Below are 17,401 nucleotides of genomic sequence, written 5' to 3'. Positions count from 1 at the left end.
CTGAAATTAATAGCTTTGTGAATAGGTGAATGCTTTTAGTTTTGAACTGTTTTAGAAGTTTTAACTGCATTATTTTTGCATTGACATGTTGCTGCTGCCCTGGGCTCCTTTGATGGAAGGTGAGGGATATATGTTTAATAAACAACAAAATAAAATATAATAAATAAATAATCCAAAGCATGTTCCTGTGACTGCCTTCTGATTTGCAAACTGCGGTTTGCAAGGAGCCAGCACTGGGTCTGCCCAGAACATGGGAGAGAATGGTTAGGGCCCCGATAATCTAGCTCAATAGATGGATTATGTTATGCCAAAAGCAACACCCCAGTTGTTGCCACTCCTTTTCTTTTTAATGTGCTGGTCTAAGATGCAGTGTGATCTTTACCAAAATGTATGTAATATGTTCTCTGACCAACTGATGCTCCCATTATGCATGAGTTTATTGCTTTCCCAAATTGCATAGTGGCTGGGAGGGAGGCCCGGGTGATAGTTGGGAGATGTGCAGCTATGTTCCTTCTCATGTCAGGTCTCCACGTCTAAATTGTATGACAAGACAAGGGAGCAGATGAGACAAGCTGTCAGTCAGCCACACTGCCCTTTGAAGAAAGGCCATTGGGGCTGGGGAGGCAGAGGGGGAGGTGCTGCAAATGGGCTGTGAAGTTTACATACACTGCCCACTGTTAAACAGATTACCTCTAATGAAGTGTCTAATGCTCAGGCCATATCAGTCTAATCCTCGGTGGCAGTTCATCCCTCAACTGCCAAAAAAACACCGCCCTCTGGCCCGCTCTCGCCACTCTGGCCGCCAAACACAGGGAGGTGCCCAGTCTTAATAAAGCCAGACAGTGTGTGATCTGACATGCAAATGTAGGTCATTGCATATGTAAATGTGTGATTACAAACCTGCATGCCAAAACACATTAGTGAGACTTTGCTCTCAGCATGCGGTTGTCACACTGCCTTAGTAGTTCACGCTAATGTTTGTCAAGTTACTGCGCAGACAGAGGATGCAATTCCCAATTCAAATTTTGAAATATATGCTGGTTAAACAACCACAAAACCCCGTAGCTTAATGAAGCCACTTCCTGGTTCTCTGCAACATGAACATTTGAATAATAAGAGAGAACTCCACCAAGTTTCTCTGTTTTTACTCTAAATGCTGCAGATAACCTCATTAAATCTGCATAGGCTTCACTTTGAATATACATAGTGGAATTGCTGCAATACCATCACTATCGAAGCAGCAACGTATTTGGATGTAGGTGCTTCTAAGGAACAATAATTTATTTTTGATTGTGTAACTGAGCATCGGGGAGGCAAAAGCCCTAGAATCATTTCTAACACCTGCTGCAGTTCAAAGAAGACTAATTGAGTACTTACAGCATTTAGAATTGCTGCTGTTTTTGCTTTTAAATTGAAATGCAAGGGCACAAAATGACAAAATTGCTGCCGTCCTTCATTTTGTTACTGTTTTTGTTTGGGTGCTGCATGTCACAAGAGTATGCAAAACTTTGAAATATAAAATGCTTGGGATACAGAACAGAGAACAACCTGGAGTATCACTGACTCTCGGTTTTCTCTCTTACAATCTTTGCTGTCTCCTCCAAAAACAGGAGAAGCCAGTTACAGGTATATATTCTACATCAAATGGAGCATATCCAACTTCAAAATACAAACAGTTAAATATAATCAAGAACTGTGGATCTTAGAACTCTGCATTTCTGCATCAATTTCCAGATCTCTAAAGCAATCTGTTAACGGTTGCTCAGTTTCCATATCTCAGTAGTAGATAAAGCATTGGTCACAGATAACATTGCAGGTGCATGCCTTCAATGCAGACAGAACTTGCTCTGATTCCAGGCCAGTACTAATCCATCTTCTTCAACTACAATTTTCAGAAGTAATTTGGCCTGGGTTTCCCATCCTTTTCTCCTCATCTGTACTGGACACTAGGAAGTTTTCTCATACCTCTTGGCTAGAATGTTCACTTACGCCTAGGAACTATGTAGACACTGTTAAATTGGCTGACATTCAGAAGCACATACATGATCATGTTTCTCTTGAAAATCCACAACTATACATGTATATTTTAACAATATGAGGACTAGACCTGAATCCTTAAAAGGAATACTTACGATATCAGGTGAAATGGGAACAAACAGTGTTATTGATCACAATTTATCACCCTAGTCTGACTTGTCAGAGGACTTGTCGACAGTAGGGGAAGGACTGTAGGTCAAAGTGCCACTGACAGGAACTTTTATCTGCAATCCTATGCCCACTTACCTGGAGATAGGCCCCACTGAGCTCACTGGGATGTATATCTAAGTAAGCATGTATAGGGTTGAATGTAATGTTCATTTATTTTTGTCAATTGCATTTGTGTATAAATATTAATATTCATTTATATTCCTTTTTACAAAAAGTACACAAGGTACCTAATTAGAATGTGACCCAGAAAGTAAACAATAGAAACAACAGTTTAATATGAAGGCAGATAAAACCATGATTTTAAAAAGCCCCACAAATAAAACTGTCCTCAGTCCTCACCTGGGAACAGTATCAATCTCTCTGGACAGAATGAAAAGGCCTTCTTCTGAGTGCACCTACCTAATCGTGAAGGTATTGGTTAGGAACATTTTGGGAGGATTGGAACCTAAAACCATTTAAGGGTTTGAAGTTCAAAGTCAGGACCTTGGGTTGAGTCTAGAAGAAAACTGCCAACCAGTGTCAGTGCAGTGTTGACACACAGACACTTGGTGATGTGGTGGAGCTAGGAAAGGGTTAGTTCTCAGTTTTCAAACCCAGTAACTTAGAATCCATTCCAAACTGGATGCATACTGACTTTCCAGGGTTAGGAACCTAGGCAGTTCCAAAGCAAACATAAGGAAACTCAGAACAAATACACCCATATAGTTTTTCGAACACTGTGACTGAGTACTGCTTATTTCTGCCAGTGCACACATACTTGCCTTTTTAAAGCCTCTGTACTTTGTGCAGCCAATCTCACATTCATGTTCTTAAAGCTAATGGTATAAGCAACTGGCTGTTGGGAGGGGGGAAAGTATGATTGCACATACTCCTCCAGTATGTAAAGTATACCTTATGTTTTCTTGTATCCTTGACTGCAGAAAGCCTTACGACCCGACATGGGCTACAATACTTTAGCAAACTTCCGAATAGAAAAGAAGATTGGCCGTGGACAGTTTAGTGAAGTTTACAGAGCCACATGTTTGTTGGACGGTGTGCCAGTAGCTTTAAAAAAAGTGCAGGTAAGGATGTCTTGAGCAATGCAATGAGAATCTTGGCTACTGCTTTTGGTAAGGTTGCTTAATGTTGTTTTATATATAAGTCAATAGGTAACCATTGTTTTAGAACCTTTGTGGGGTTTTTTACTTTATTTTTGCATTTTTCATTTCACAAACCATAGCAAATAAGAAACAAAATACAGACATCATATCCCCTTTGACTTCTCTGCCCCCCTTTTGTGGATCCTTATGTTTTCATTTTCATTCTGCCTTTTATCACTAAGTCCACTGCTGATTCTAAAACAATTGGAGTTAGCATTGTTTTAGAACCTTGCTAATTGTTGAAATACCGTTTTATAAAAACAATAATCATAATTGTTTATTTTTATACTACTTTTCCACAGTAAACTATGCTCAAAGCAGATCACAACATCAAAATGATTACATAATTCACAAGTCATAACAAGTCATAACAAAATATAAATAATCACATATTATTACTCTCATATTAATAAAAGTACAATAAAATTGTACAATTCACTGATAACAATTCTTAATAAGATCTATCAATAAAAATACAAGAACATAACTTACGCATCTGCAAAACTAAATTTTGACTCCGAGCAACAGCAACAACCCCCACTCTGATGCTCTCTAGGTAGCAGCAACTTTCATAGCTGGAGTCATTCTGTGTTCTGTGCTCTCAGGCCAGGTGAAGATGGTCCAAACTGAGAACAGGGACCAGTTCACATAGGACTTTTATCCACCATCCACTACCCAGAGATCTACCCAGGCAGCAAAGTCTCTCACTTCCGAGTGCTGCCTTTGGCTGATGGTACCTGTACCTAACATTCACCAGCCGCAGCTTTTGTGGCAGTTCTTGCCTTGAAGAAGCCTAGCATCAGCATGTGGCACCTGCAGGCAACTGTGGTATCAGGATTCTGTCAGGGCTTATTGCTGCACTGACACCTGTCCTGAGGCTGCTGAGGCACCATTTAAATTTTCCACAATGGTCACCCCAGGGCATTGTGGGAAATATAAATGGTGACTCTAGGCCGCCAAGCACTGCGGCTGCTGTCTTCATCAGATATCCTTCAAAGATAACCTTTGAAACCTGCAGCCAAGTCCTGAGTAGGAATAGGTGGCTATGATTCTATGCAATGGGTAAATGGAAGAAAGATCTAACATTTTTGTAACATACATAGGATTCAAAATATCTTGGCTCTCTGATTATTGTGCAATGAACTTTAGACATCAAAAAATGTTTCAGACTTGAGCCTTAAAAAAAATAGGATGACAAGGCTGGCTGTACTGCTTCTGCCGCTGCCACCTAAGGATTTCTGAATGCTTTTCTAACCCTGAATACAATAGCACCACCTCTGTCCTCTTCATGTGGCATTGTGGAGCTGTAAGTTTAAGGTGCCAGGTTTTAAGAGCTGTGCATGTGTTCCCTTCCCTTCCCTGCCTCTAACTGCAGTCTCTGTGTGCTGTTTTTAAAAGAATGAGCTTCATTCCAGAGCAGAAGATTTTGAACTGCTAGCTTGTATTAGCGAAATGCATTAAAAAGAAGTACAAATGTTAAAGAGATGCACTCAAAAGAGATGTGCAACGTTTTTTTTAAAGTAAAGCCAGTCCATTGATTCTCGTCAGAAACCCTACTGTGCCAAATGTTAGTCCCAAGGCCATTAAAACATAACAGGCTCTTCTTTGCGGAGTATTATCTACGCACAGTCTACAGTATGGGACCTTCTTGAACAGATTTCCCCAGTCTGATTGCCCCCAGATGGTTAGAACTGCAATCCCCACTATTGGTCATGCTAGCTGTGGTTGATGTAAGTTGTACTGCAGGACACCTGAAGTTTACTAGGTTGGGCAAGGCTGTTCTAGAGCAATAAGTTTCTTCACTTGAATGGGAGACATTGACCTTACTTGAGCATAAGAAGGGCTAGCAAGCCCCTTCCTGCTCTCTCCAAACTTGCCGTGAGTGCAGCAATGAAGGGGACCTCTCTTGTCTGTGTTGTTGCAAGGTCTCCTTGCAAGGTTTTCCTTGTTAGATTGGATTGTTTTTCTTAATGTTGTTAAAGTATTGCAAGTATTGCTTCATTTTTTCCTGTGGGTTATTTCTCTCTCTCAAGTCCTATGCACTGTGTTACAATGAGTAACTTTTGAAAAGTGCCTTCACAACAGTGGAAAGTCCCGACTCGTTATCTGTATTAGTGAGTCATTTCCTAATCCTTCTGCTGTCCTGTGCAAATCCACCCTGTTACAAGGCACCCAGGGCTAGCTTGTGATGCTCGCTCCCACACTGCCGTATATTTTAATGAAATTTGGGTGGAGTGGCTCTTGCACCCCATCCTAAATACTTTACAGGGCCAATTATGATTAGGATTAAATGCTGTCTTTTATTTAACAATGACATTTCAAAATTTACATTGCATTATATTACTTGCTAGCATGCTTTCTGCCTGGAAGTCCGTGGGGCATTAAAGTAATTTGGATTCCTAAACTTTTTTTGGCCATGTTAATATTTCAAAGCGTCCATCTTTAAAAAAGTTACCTAGCAGAATATAAGCTCTTTTATTATATGGAAATGCCAGAGGGTGCGAGGGTCAGCAGACAAGGAAGCAGGATAGTGTTAAATTGCAGCATAAATGTCAAAAGAAGTGTATCTAAATGAAGACTGTAGTTTGTGTGTGTGTTTGTTACTGTACTATTTTTAAACTTGAGAATTTAATAGGTTTTTGAATTGCCCAGCAACAGTAACTATTTTGTTGTTGTTGTTATTTTAAGAATGCATGCAATTATGGAACTTCTGGCTAGCCTGGTCTACATAGGAGTTAGGGTGAAATGTTTTGCTAGAATTCTTTCCAGAAGCTCCATTGCATTTTGTGCCCTAAGTAGTTCCATGCATTTCCCCTTTCATTTCAACTCTTAATACCTTGTGTTAGAAGATCATAAAAGGATTCTTTTTATCTGGCACATGGATTAATTATTCATTGTGCGTTGTCAGCGAATTGCTTCTTCAGGATTAAATTAGAACTAATTAATCTTAAGGAAGAAAGTTCTGTTTTATGCTATAAAAAAAACTATGGCCATTTTACTTTCCTGGTTGGTAATCATTTTATTGGTTTTTGCATTTGTAGGGAATTCTATTTGTTTGTTTTGCCAAAGCTCTTTATGGTTCTGCAGGTTGTGGTTTATTAAATATGCTATATTGAAAACATTTAGTTCTACGATTCAAAAGAGACTACTTTTTCAAAGATCGGAGTGCTGTTCATACATTCTGAATAAAAAAGTCTATTTGCTCTCTGAGATCAAACACCAATGGTCTTAAGAGCAGTATTACATTTTGCAGGGGGAAAAGCTTGTAGCTGGAGTGTTTCAAAAGAAGCATCCTTTTGAATTAACTGACTTATTTTATAGACTTCAAAAGTCTAGTTGTTGGACTGAGAGAAATAAATGCCGAATAAATTCAGAAATGAGAATTTAATGGGGGAGACTTTCTATTTTAAGAGGGCTAGTCCATCTTTCTGCTCCCTTCTGCTTGGTTGTTCATCTTAATCCCATTACTGCTCCCAGCTTTAGCACCACCTCTAAGGATCATCACCCCATCTGCAACATGTAAACGGCCACCTCACCATGCTGATTTTTTGCCTTTGGCTTAAAGCTCCATGAAAAAAACAAAAACAAAACATGAACCCATCTTCTCATTCCCTGTTTGCTTCTCCCTCTCAGGCTTTTTGGTATCCTCTTCAGCAACTTTTTATCCTCCTTTAATATATCTCTTCTATCTTTATCCCATTGCCACAATTTCTTCACATTTTCCAGATAGAAAGCTGTGCTGCGTTTGCCAATTAACTGCTGGTGCAGTAGATAGATGCACATGAATTCAATGGATTAGGTCTGACTTGATGGCTGGCTGTGTAATGAGCAAGTCCCAAAATTTGAAGATGTGCCTGGGTTCCTTGGATGTGCTAGACTAGAGCATGGCTGGGAAACCTGTGGCCCTCCAGATGTTTCTGGATTACAGCTCCCTTCAGCCCCAGAGAACATGACCACTAATGACTGGAAAACATGTTCCTGGTTTAAGAAAGATCTTTTGTTTCTCTTTTTATAAGTTCTATGTGTAGCAGCGGGGTATGTGGGGAGGATTTGGGAAGTTCTGAAAGCCTTATTCGCATTGGGCTGTAGCTCCTAAGAGGTTTGTTTGGTGCCAGTGTTGATGTCATTTTGGTGCTGGATGAAGAGCAGGATTTATAGCTTTTTAAACATTTTACAAAGTTTAGACCATGTTTAGCTTTACAGTCTACAAAAGATTTAAATATTCCAATCCAGAAAACTGCACTTGTCATTCAGATTCCCTACATTCTGCAAACCCATACCTCATCTCCTCCATGCCTCATAACTAAATGGAAAACCATACCCTTTTCCTGTCTAGCAAGATGTCCACATTCCTCAGGCTTTACCCTGGTCTCACACTGAAAATACTTCTTTTGTGCAAATCAATTCATTCCTTTGTATAAGCCAGGCTTCCTCAACCTCAGCCCTCCCAGATGTTTTTGGCCTACAACTCCCATGATTCCTAGCTAGCGGGACCACTGGTCAGGGATGATGGGAATTGTAGTCTCAAAACATCTGGAGGGCCGAGGTTGAGGGAACCTGGTATAAGCCTTCTTGTTTTGTGAGGAAAATCTTTGTCTGTTTTCTATTCAGGAAAAATACTAGATTTCCCTCCCTAAATAATATTTTTTTTAAAAATGAAAATAAATGAAAAACACTTTTTTAAAAGTCCCATGTAGCTATGGAAGATTCTGAAACCCTTTCACCCCAAGTTTTTTTTTAAATGAACCTTTTGGGGCTCTAACACTCTGTAGTTAGAGTGGGAAATTGATTTCAAGGTTCTTTTAGAAGTATTTGCTGGTAAGCTTTAAGCATCATGTAGTATATGCAAGTACATGGACTTCTGAACAGAATAGTAAGATTGTCTTAATTTTTTGTTGGGTGTTTTCAAATCCTTTAACAGTTTATTGGACAGTTGTTTTCAGCTAATAAAAATGACAAAGATTGGATATTAGCTTAGTCGTTACAAATGTCCTTGAAATGATTTAGTCTTAGAGTTTTGTTGGATGCAGAAGCTATTATATTTGAAGTTTTTTCCTGCAATGTACAGATACCAAAAGAAATGTTAAACTTGTAATTCATCAGCGTTCGTATATTGATAACACATTGTCTTGAGAAATGTGAAATGTAAAAACATCCTTGTTGCTCCCTCTTGTTAGTACATGGCTATTTGGTCATGTCTGGATGATTATATATCAGCTTAATCAACTGAGATATGAACGAGCCTTGTACCCTGCACATAGCCTTTTGGCTTCTTCCTTTGGGTGAGCAAGCAAACAAGCCAGGAAATATTCAGTTAACTATTGTTAACCTTACTTTCCCAAATTGTCTATAATAGAAAATGAATTTGGAACATGTCAGGATGTGAAACCATGGTTTGAATCTGGCTGATATCCTGGGATTGTTCCAAAGCCATCAACCACGGTTTCCCAATTTGGATGCAATGAGAAATTGTAACCGAATATTTCCTGCCTTGTTTTATTCATGTGAAAGAAGGAGTGATATGGCTGCATGTGGACTGCAAAGAGGTTTGTTCATATGTTATCTTACTAAGTTATGATACGTATGTCTGCAGCTTTGGGGAAACATTAAGTGTGCATGCTAAGTGGAATATACAGTGGTACCTCGGGTTACATACGCTTCAGGTTACAGGCGCTTCAGGCTAACCCAGAAATATTACCTTGGGTTAAGAACTTTGCTTCAGGATGAGAACAGAAATTGTGCAGCGGCGGTGCAGTGGCAGTGCAGCGGCAGTGGGAGGCCCCATTAGCTAAAGTGATGCTTCAGGTTAAGAACAGTTTCAGGTTAAGAACAGACTTCAAGAACGAATTAAGTTCTTAACCTGAGGTACCACTGTACAAGTTTGTTTTAAGGGTACTAATGATTACAAAACCTCTTGTGGAAGAAAAAATCAGGTATTGAGTAGTACAGCACCCAGTTTAAGGCTATTTAATGTCACCACCCCACCAATATTATTGTCTTCCTTTGAGGGAAAAGTAAATTGTTCTGTATAAATAAGCAACGAATATCTTCCATTAGCATGGAAGTTCCTTTTCTTCTAGTTGTTGATTAGCCAACGAGAATGGATGTATTTGTCATAAATTTGCTAGGCTGCGATAGTTGGGGATTGTTCAGGGGAAACGGGGAACCCGACCTTATTAATACTGTGTTAATGGGCTCTTCCATAGTAAAACACAAACAAAGACCAACTCTTAAATAGTACTCTGGGCTTCTGGAATTCTCCCTAAGGCAATCAGTTTAATCAGTACCAGGTGCTGTGTGTTTCTTGGACAAACTTGAAAGAATGTGCTTTATAAAATAACTTCTTATTCTCCCCCCCCCCCCCACTATGTGATCATTTTAGTACTGTTCCTTCTCCTGCACTTAAGACTATATAACCATTTCTTACTGGGGAAAGATTTGGTAAAGATCATGTGGAAGATCAGTGGAATTTGCTGCCAAGGAGTGTGCCAAGGCGTCTCCTTCTTTGGAGGTCTTTAAGCAGAGGCTTGACAACCATATGTCAGGAGTGCTCTGATGGTGTTTCCTGCTTGGCAGGGGGTTGGACTCGATGGCCCTTGTGGTCTCTTCCAACTCTATGATTCTATGTCCATCACAAAACTTAAATCTAACAAGAAAAAACGATTGCAAGAGAAGCATGGACTTGACTTTGGTATGGATCAGTCGCACATAGTATCTTTAAGCCACAGGGACATAAGTTCAGATTCTCTTGAAAAAATAGTGTTACACAACAATGTATGTAAGCTGTGGTAAACAGCATCCCTTGATGACTCTGTTTTGGGGTAATTTTCAGTTTTCTTCTTTATAGTAGCAAACCCCCCTCCCCCATTTTAGATATCAAATTGTTTTATGTGCCCTATGGGAACATAGTTGCTCACTTTGCTAATGGTGTGTTGTTCAAAACATTAAATTTGGCATAGTGTAGTTACAGTTCATTGAAGCTTTTATTTGTGTAGTACAGCTTGTCCACACACAAAGAGGGGGATTTTCACTTTCCCCCCTGAAACAGCAACTCCACTCCTCTGTATTGAAAACTTCTTTTGAATCCCCTATGAACTTATAGGGACCCCTGACCATTAAGTCCAGTCGTGAACGACTCTGGGGTTGCGGCGCTCATCTCGCTTTACTGGCTGAGGGAGCCGGTGTTTGTCCATAGACAGTTTTTCCGGGTCATGTGGCCAGCGTGACTAAGCCGCTTCTGGCGAACTTAAAATGAACTATATTATGTAACTTGAGAGGAGGGGAGATAAAAGCCCTACTGAATTGGTGAGTTAGTTGTACGCTTCTCTGAATTGTGGCCATAGTCTCTTCAAAACTCGTTACCAAGTAATAGTATCTTCATGACACCATCAAGCTCTCTTCAGAACTATTCACTTTTCAGAAACAAATGTTTCCTTGTGGTGATATTTCATAAAGGGGGCTATGTTCTCCTGCTGGCTCCAACAAATTGCATGTAAGAATTGGAGCTTGGGTGATGTTGACTGTGGGCACAGTTCAGAGCTGTTGAAATCATTGGAGGAAAGCATACAGTGGGTTGCATCCAGTACAATTGCTTTGCGGACAGAAGGAGAGTTTTGCTCATGGAAGGACCCTGCGAGTGCTAGCCATGAGTAGCAGTCTGAGACAAGACCCAGAAGCTATTGGACAAGTTAAAAGTCATGACTGAAGAGCAAGTCTAGAAGAGCACAAATGAAGAGCAAGCATACAGGAACATGCCACAGCTTAGGAAGACCGTGTTGCTCAATCAAGGCTCAGCAGGAACAGGAAGCCCTGTTTGTTCGTTCCTACCCAGAAAGATCCAATGGCCTACCTCGGAAGCTGGAGTCATTCTACCCTGTGTAATTTAGTGGTTCACCACATACATGAGTGTCACACAGATCTGGCAGCTCCTGACAATAATTGTTGTGGTGGTGGTTGTTAATTAAATTTGTATACCACCCTTCATGTGAAGATCCCAGAGCATAAAACCCTTTTAGTTCATGGAACAACTGCATTGGGTTGACAGAAATGCCTTCAGCACACCTCCTTTCCATCATCCTAGGCAACTAGAGTAATGCATAAAACTATTGCATAATATGGTAGCATCCTTGTGCAAAGTGTGGCTCTCTGTGGCACAACCAGCAGTTGTGTGCAGAGCTATTTTATCACAATAGTGCAGTATCCATTAGTGCAATGCAAGCTTCTAACCCAATAATGACCTCCTCAGTAATCTTGTGAATTAGCCAATAACCCAGTAAAACAAGCGCTCGGCTGCTTAAATACTTGCAGCTGGACAAATCATTATATGTGTCGTCCAAATAATTTCTGCTGTTTCTCTAAAAAGGCTCTTATGAACTTCAGAAGCCATTGCCATAGCATTTGAGGTGGGAGACTTAAGTTACAAATGTTGACACAAAGGATACTTTGCTGTCATTCTTACATAAGATATAGGATGCAATATGTGCAACATAAGATCTAGGTGTTAAAACAAAGAACTGTAAGATGACAATCGGTGAGTCAGTATTTCTGAAATATTGTAAAATATTGTATAGTAACGCTGCATATTTTAAGGTAAATTTCCATAGCTGTCCAGTTTTACTTAGTCAACTTGCTTAATTTTTTAGGCTGTACTCCTAGACATACTCCTGCCAACCTAGCAGTTTGAAAGCACATCAGAGTGCCAGTAGATAAATAGGTACCACTCCGGCGGGAAGGTAAACGGTGTTTCCGTGTGCTGCTCTGGTTCACCAGAAGCGGCTTAGTCATGCTGGCCACAGGACCTGGAAGCTGTATGTTGGCTCCCTCGGCCAGTAAAATGAGATGAGCGCTGCAACCCCAGAGACGGTCACGACTAGACCTAATGGTCAGGGTTCCCTTGTTGGAAACAGTGGGGCTGGCTTTTGAGAATTTCACTGTTAGTTAATCTACTATTTATCTGCTTTTCTCCCTTATATGGGTCCTTTCTTCCTAATTTATTCCTGGGTTTGGGATCAAACTATACATTTCACTTCAGGGTTTTTTTTTATTAGAATAATTGAGACCTGCCATGTCTCTTTTTAACAAAAAGCAGTTGGAGGTGCCATTTGGGATCATAGTGCAGGGTTGAGGTAACCCATACCTTTTTCCTGCAAAAAAATAAATAAATCCCTGATGGGTGCTGTTTTCTGCAAATAGATGCTTCTGTTGCTGAGTTTAACATTGGGGACATTTAGACATTATTGCTTACCACTCAACCTGACCACAGTGTCCAGGAAGGGAAGGAGTCTACAATAACGTAACTTGTCCCCTTCAGTGTGATACAGCAGGGATCAGATGTTGGTGTCTCACAATGATGAGAGGTGGGGACAGGGCAAATAGGAACTTGAAGTACCAGGTGGGTTGAGGTTTTTGTCTGGTAAGTTTTAAAAAAACCATGAACATGCCTGCTGTGTTTTCCCAAAGGCAATCAGATTCTTGGAAGCTAATCACATGTGCCAAGTCTTAGGATTTTAATGCCAAGGTGATCTAAGCAAGAGAGTGTGTTTTTCATTCCGGCTCTGAGACTTATAGCAGCTGAGGGCTGCAACATTTCTCTTTTGCCAGGCATGTTCTAAACCCCAAGTCGTAAACTTTTGCTTCTGTGTTTTCCATCAACACCAGCTTGCTTTTCAATATTTAGTCAAAACTGACTATACAGTGCTAGACCTTCCTTCCCCACTCTATTAGTCAGATGCTATTTTTTTTTGTCATAACATTCCATTCATGTGACTTATCTTGCTATCGTTCTGCTTTGCCACTCAGTCTCCTTCCTGAATCATAACTTGCAGCACAGAGAGTTTGCTTTCTATCAATCTCAGCATTTGCAATGCACAGAGGTGTGAGAATCCTGGGGTGTGTTCCTGCTAAAGTGCGTCTTTCCGCTTCTCTTAGCAATTTGGCTGGTTAAAATATATTTGTCCTGTGAGATTTACGCAGCTTCCTGATTCCTTGGTTAACATCTGTTGCCAAAGCTGTTTGTTTTTGCTTTCCCTGGCCGTGTGTATTCAACATAGGGCATTTTTTTTGGACGACAAAAATGGGGACAGCTAAAATTACCTTGCTTCTGTAAGAGAACTTCCCCAAACAAGCACAGATTTTGGAAGAAAGTCATAATGGGAAAATGATTGACAGGACCACTGTCCTTGCTACCTTACTTCTAGTGAGGGCTTCTAAGTGATGATGGAAAAGTACATTGCTGGTTGGGGGGTTGCAAAGCTTCTCAGTGCTTTTGTTTTATACTTCTGAGACAGCCTTTCATTTGTTTATTTGCTTTCACAATATGTGGACACTTCAAATTACAGCAAAAAAAAGCACACCTGCAGTTTTCAATCCCATCAGAAATCCACATATCACCATGTATCTGATGACACCCAACAACCACACTGAAAAACCAAGCAGAAGAAACACTGCTTTGTTTTCCAGGAAGACCCACTGAACATGAACATGTTGCCTAAGAGCAGATTTCCAGGGGGCATATGCAACTCTCTTGTGGTGCTGACCTTTAGGGGTTTCTCTCTAGCTCCTGACTCCCTGGAAAGCAGCTGTCGTCACATAGACATTAGGGGTCCTCTTAAATGAGATAGCATGTACAGAAATGCAGCTCCAGATCTAGACTTGTATAACTATCTTGATTATCATCATCACGCCAGATGCGCTTAAAAAATGAATGTCACAGTTCATTTTATGCCAGTGTTTCTGAAATGTCAGATAGCTGAAACACGCTTTTTCTCTGAATTAAAATTCAAGGCACACTTCTTGTATTCCCAGAGGTTTACATTTAGCGTGTGTAAATTATATTTAAAAAGTTTCCACCCATGGTGCAGCCTAGTTTCTGTATGAGTCGCTGATCTGGGCGTGCCATCTGATTGGAAGGAGACGAGTTTAGAGCAATTGTGCAGAAGCACAACAGAAAGCCTCCCCTGAGAATGTGTGGTTCTACTGCTGCTTCTCTACATGAACAGTGGTTGAATGATGCAATCACACGTCCACCATGGAGGTGCTGTAGAATTATCTACTCCCCCAGTGTAGGCTGTTTAGAAGAGGCAAAGCTAGAGCAGCGTAGCATTCAGAGATGCAGCAGGGGGCCTCTTCCGTGTTTATGTACAGTGGTACCTCAGGTTACAGACGCTTCAGGTTACAGACTCTGCCAACCCAGAAATAGTACCTCGGTTAAGAACTTTGCTTCAGGATGAGAACAGAAATTGTGGCGTGGTGGCAGCGGGAGGTCCCGTTAGCTAAAGTGGTAACCTCAGGTTAAGAACAGTTTCTTTTTTAAAAACAAATATTTTTTTTATTAACAATTTCAATATATATATATGATCCTGAAACGAACTGAACTCAGGATATCACTCAAGAAATCACTCAAGATATCCCTCAAGTAATTAAGGAACAAAAGAAGAAAAGGCACACTAGCCTGGGAACTTCCTCTCTGCCCAGAACATTGGAGGCTATACACCACACCCCCTCAACAGTATTTATAGGAACTCAAACACTGAGATCCTGCTCTGTTCCAGTAACAAGAAGCCGAAAGCACCAGCCTGAAGATGACGAGTGAGACCTCGTCGAAACGTCGCCTAGACACCCCAACTTTTACACGGGAAGACACCCGAGGACACCAAAACCTGCATTCCTGTACCCGTGAAAATCTACGAAAGCAAATATCTCACCTCTACGGGGAGGAAACCTTCCAGCTGACAAGAACCTACGAGAAACTAGAAGTCCGAAGAGCCACCATCTTATGTGATCTCTTGTTCCTACGCAACTGCCGAGACAACAACTTAATTCCCACATGCTTCCAACTTAAATTCCATTCTAAAACCCCAGCTACCGAAAGGATCCTGAAAGGAACTGAACTCAGGATATCACTCAAGAAATCACTCAAGATATCCCTCAAGTAATTAAGGAACAAAAGAAGAAAAGGCACACTAGCCTGGGAACTTCCTCTCTGCCCAGAACATTGGAGGCTATACACCACACCCCCTCAACAGTATTTATAGGAACTCAAACACTGAGATCCTGCTCTGTTCCAGTAACAAGAAGCCGAAAGCACCAGCCTGAAGATGACGAGTGAGACCTCGTCGAAACGTCGCCTAGACACCCCAACTTTTACACGGGAAGACACCCGAGGACACCAAAACCTGCATTCCTGTACCCGTGAAAATCTACGAAAGCATATATATATATATATATATATATATATATATATATATATATATAGCGAGAGAGAGAGAGAACAGTTTCAGGTTAAGAACGGACCTCCAGAATGGATTAAGTTTTTAACCTGAGGTACCACTGTACTCTTGTGAATGGGTACTACTCACAGCAGGTATTAATTATTTAATTGAATGCATATCTCATGTCACATAGTTTGGGGATTTCTCATTTATGCAACATTACTTTTAGGGCACGAAATTAAAGCAAACATTGATGATATATATATTGTGAATTATTTCTTTTTTCCTTTTTTTAAACAAGATATTTGATTTAATGGACGCCAAAGCCCGTGCTGATTGCATCAAAGAAATAGATCTTCTTAAGGTAAATGACTTTCTTTTTTTTACTTGAATGAAGGTGAACTTTAGCATTTATTTGTTCAGATTTTTATTATTCCCAAGTCTAAAGATTTGGGAGAAGGCGTACCTAAAATGTCTTCACTATGGATTTGGGATGATAGAGGGGCATGCATGTATTTTAAATGCAGCTGCAGCAAAACTTGCATATCCTCAGCTGGTTTTTGAGGCAGTAGAGTTGCATTTTGACTCTCCATAGCTAATAACCAGAGCAGAACTTACTTGATATGTTTATTTACTTCTCTGTGTGTGTGTGTCATTGTGATTTGTATCTCACTGCCCTTCAGGGCAGCTTACAGACAACAGCAACAAGGTTCATAATAAATAACAAATGAAAGCTAAAATGATAGGAACCTATTCTAGCTTTAGCCTCATTAATTCCCGCCCCCCCCCAAAAAAAACCTGCTACAAAATATATAAGATTACTGTTTCATGAAACAGGTGGCAGGTCAGCTGCTGTTTTTTAAAAAAATAAATGGCACCATAATCTCAAATATCTGCTGAAAGTAGAAAAGAACCTAAGGAACAAGTTAAAAATAGAACTGGCCTAATGAATTTCTCAGGAGTTCCATAATGAGCATCCCATTACCGAAAAGATATCCTTCAATTCATCCCAGCTGCCCTCACTTCAGTCAAAGATGGAACTTGGGAGCAGAATTTGTCCGCTGATCTTCACGATTGTTTACTTGGAAAAAAGACTCCCTCGAGCATATACTGTATTTATGCCTTTTGCATAAGAATTTAGGATGCTGCCCAGACTGTTTGACCATCTAGCTCAGTACGGTTCATTCTGACTCTCACTCCACGGCCTTGGGCAGAAAGAGGGCTTTTCTGAGACTGCCCCCTGGCAATCCCTTTAGGTTGGACCTGCTATATGTAAAGTTTTTTTCTCAGCCACTGAGCTACTACCCCTCCCCTACAATATATGTATAGAACACATAATGTGCACACACATGCACACAAAGATACAGTGCTTTTGTATTCCTTTTATGCATGTCAGTCTCCCATCCATATTGCATTGCATTGTAAGCTGCCTTTTTAAAGTTTAAAGTGGGAACCAAGAGCTGCCCCAGTTGTTACCGAGAGCTTATCCTTGTAGGATTTTCCCTTTGAACTGCTGGCCTCCACTCCCCACCTTCCGCCACCTTACCAAGTTATATCAGAAACAGCTGTTTTTGAATGAGGTTTGTTATGTAGGTGGGGGTGAAGGCTTGCCATACAAGAATCCTTAGTTCTCGAAAGCAGACTGCAGTGTGATCCAGAGAAGATGCACTTTGTAAAACAAGGACAAAAGCCTTGTCTGTGCACACACAAACTTTTTTGTTCCTCTAAAGTGCCTTACTGAATACTGATTATGAATGATGCAAAGAGACATATAAATAAGGTGAGTTACAGTTTACAGGAGGGGGCTTTCCTTTGGAGTGAATGTGGCTCTTCTTTTCCTGTTTG

General features: G+C 40.5%; 1 protein-coding gene across 5 annotated transcripts in view; it reads left to right on the top strand.

Moving 5' to 3' along the window:
• NEK7 (NIMA related kinase 7) overlaps positions 1 to 17,401 on the top strand; it is an 86,256-nt gene that overhangs the window by 28,671 nt on the left and 40,184 nt on the right. For all 5 annotated transcript variants that reach the window (XM_081914949.1, XM_081914946.1, XM_081914947.1 and 2 more), the window contains 2 exons: positions 3,129 to 3,269; positions 15,858 to 15,920. In XM_081914949.1, coding sequence (XP_081771075.1) covers positions 3,147 to 3,269; positions 15,858 to 15,920 — 186 coding nt within the window. In that variant the 5' untranslated portion in view covers positions 3,129 to 3,146. The remainder of the gene's footprint in view (positions 1 to 3,128; positions 3,270 to 15,857; positions 15,921 to 17,401) is intronic.

Source organism: Podarcis melisellensis (genome assembly GCF_964234715.1).
Source record: "Podarcis melisellensis genome assembly, chromosome: 6".
NCBI lineage: Eukaryota > Metazoa > Chordata > Lepidosauria > Squamata > Lacertidae > Podarcis > Podarcis melisellensis.
This window is presented reverse-complemented; position numbering and strand designations above follow the sequence as displayed.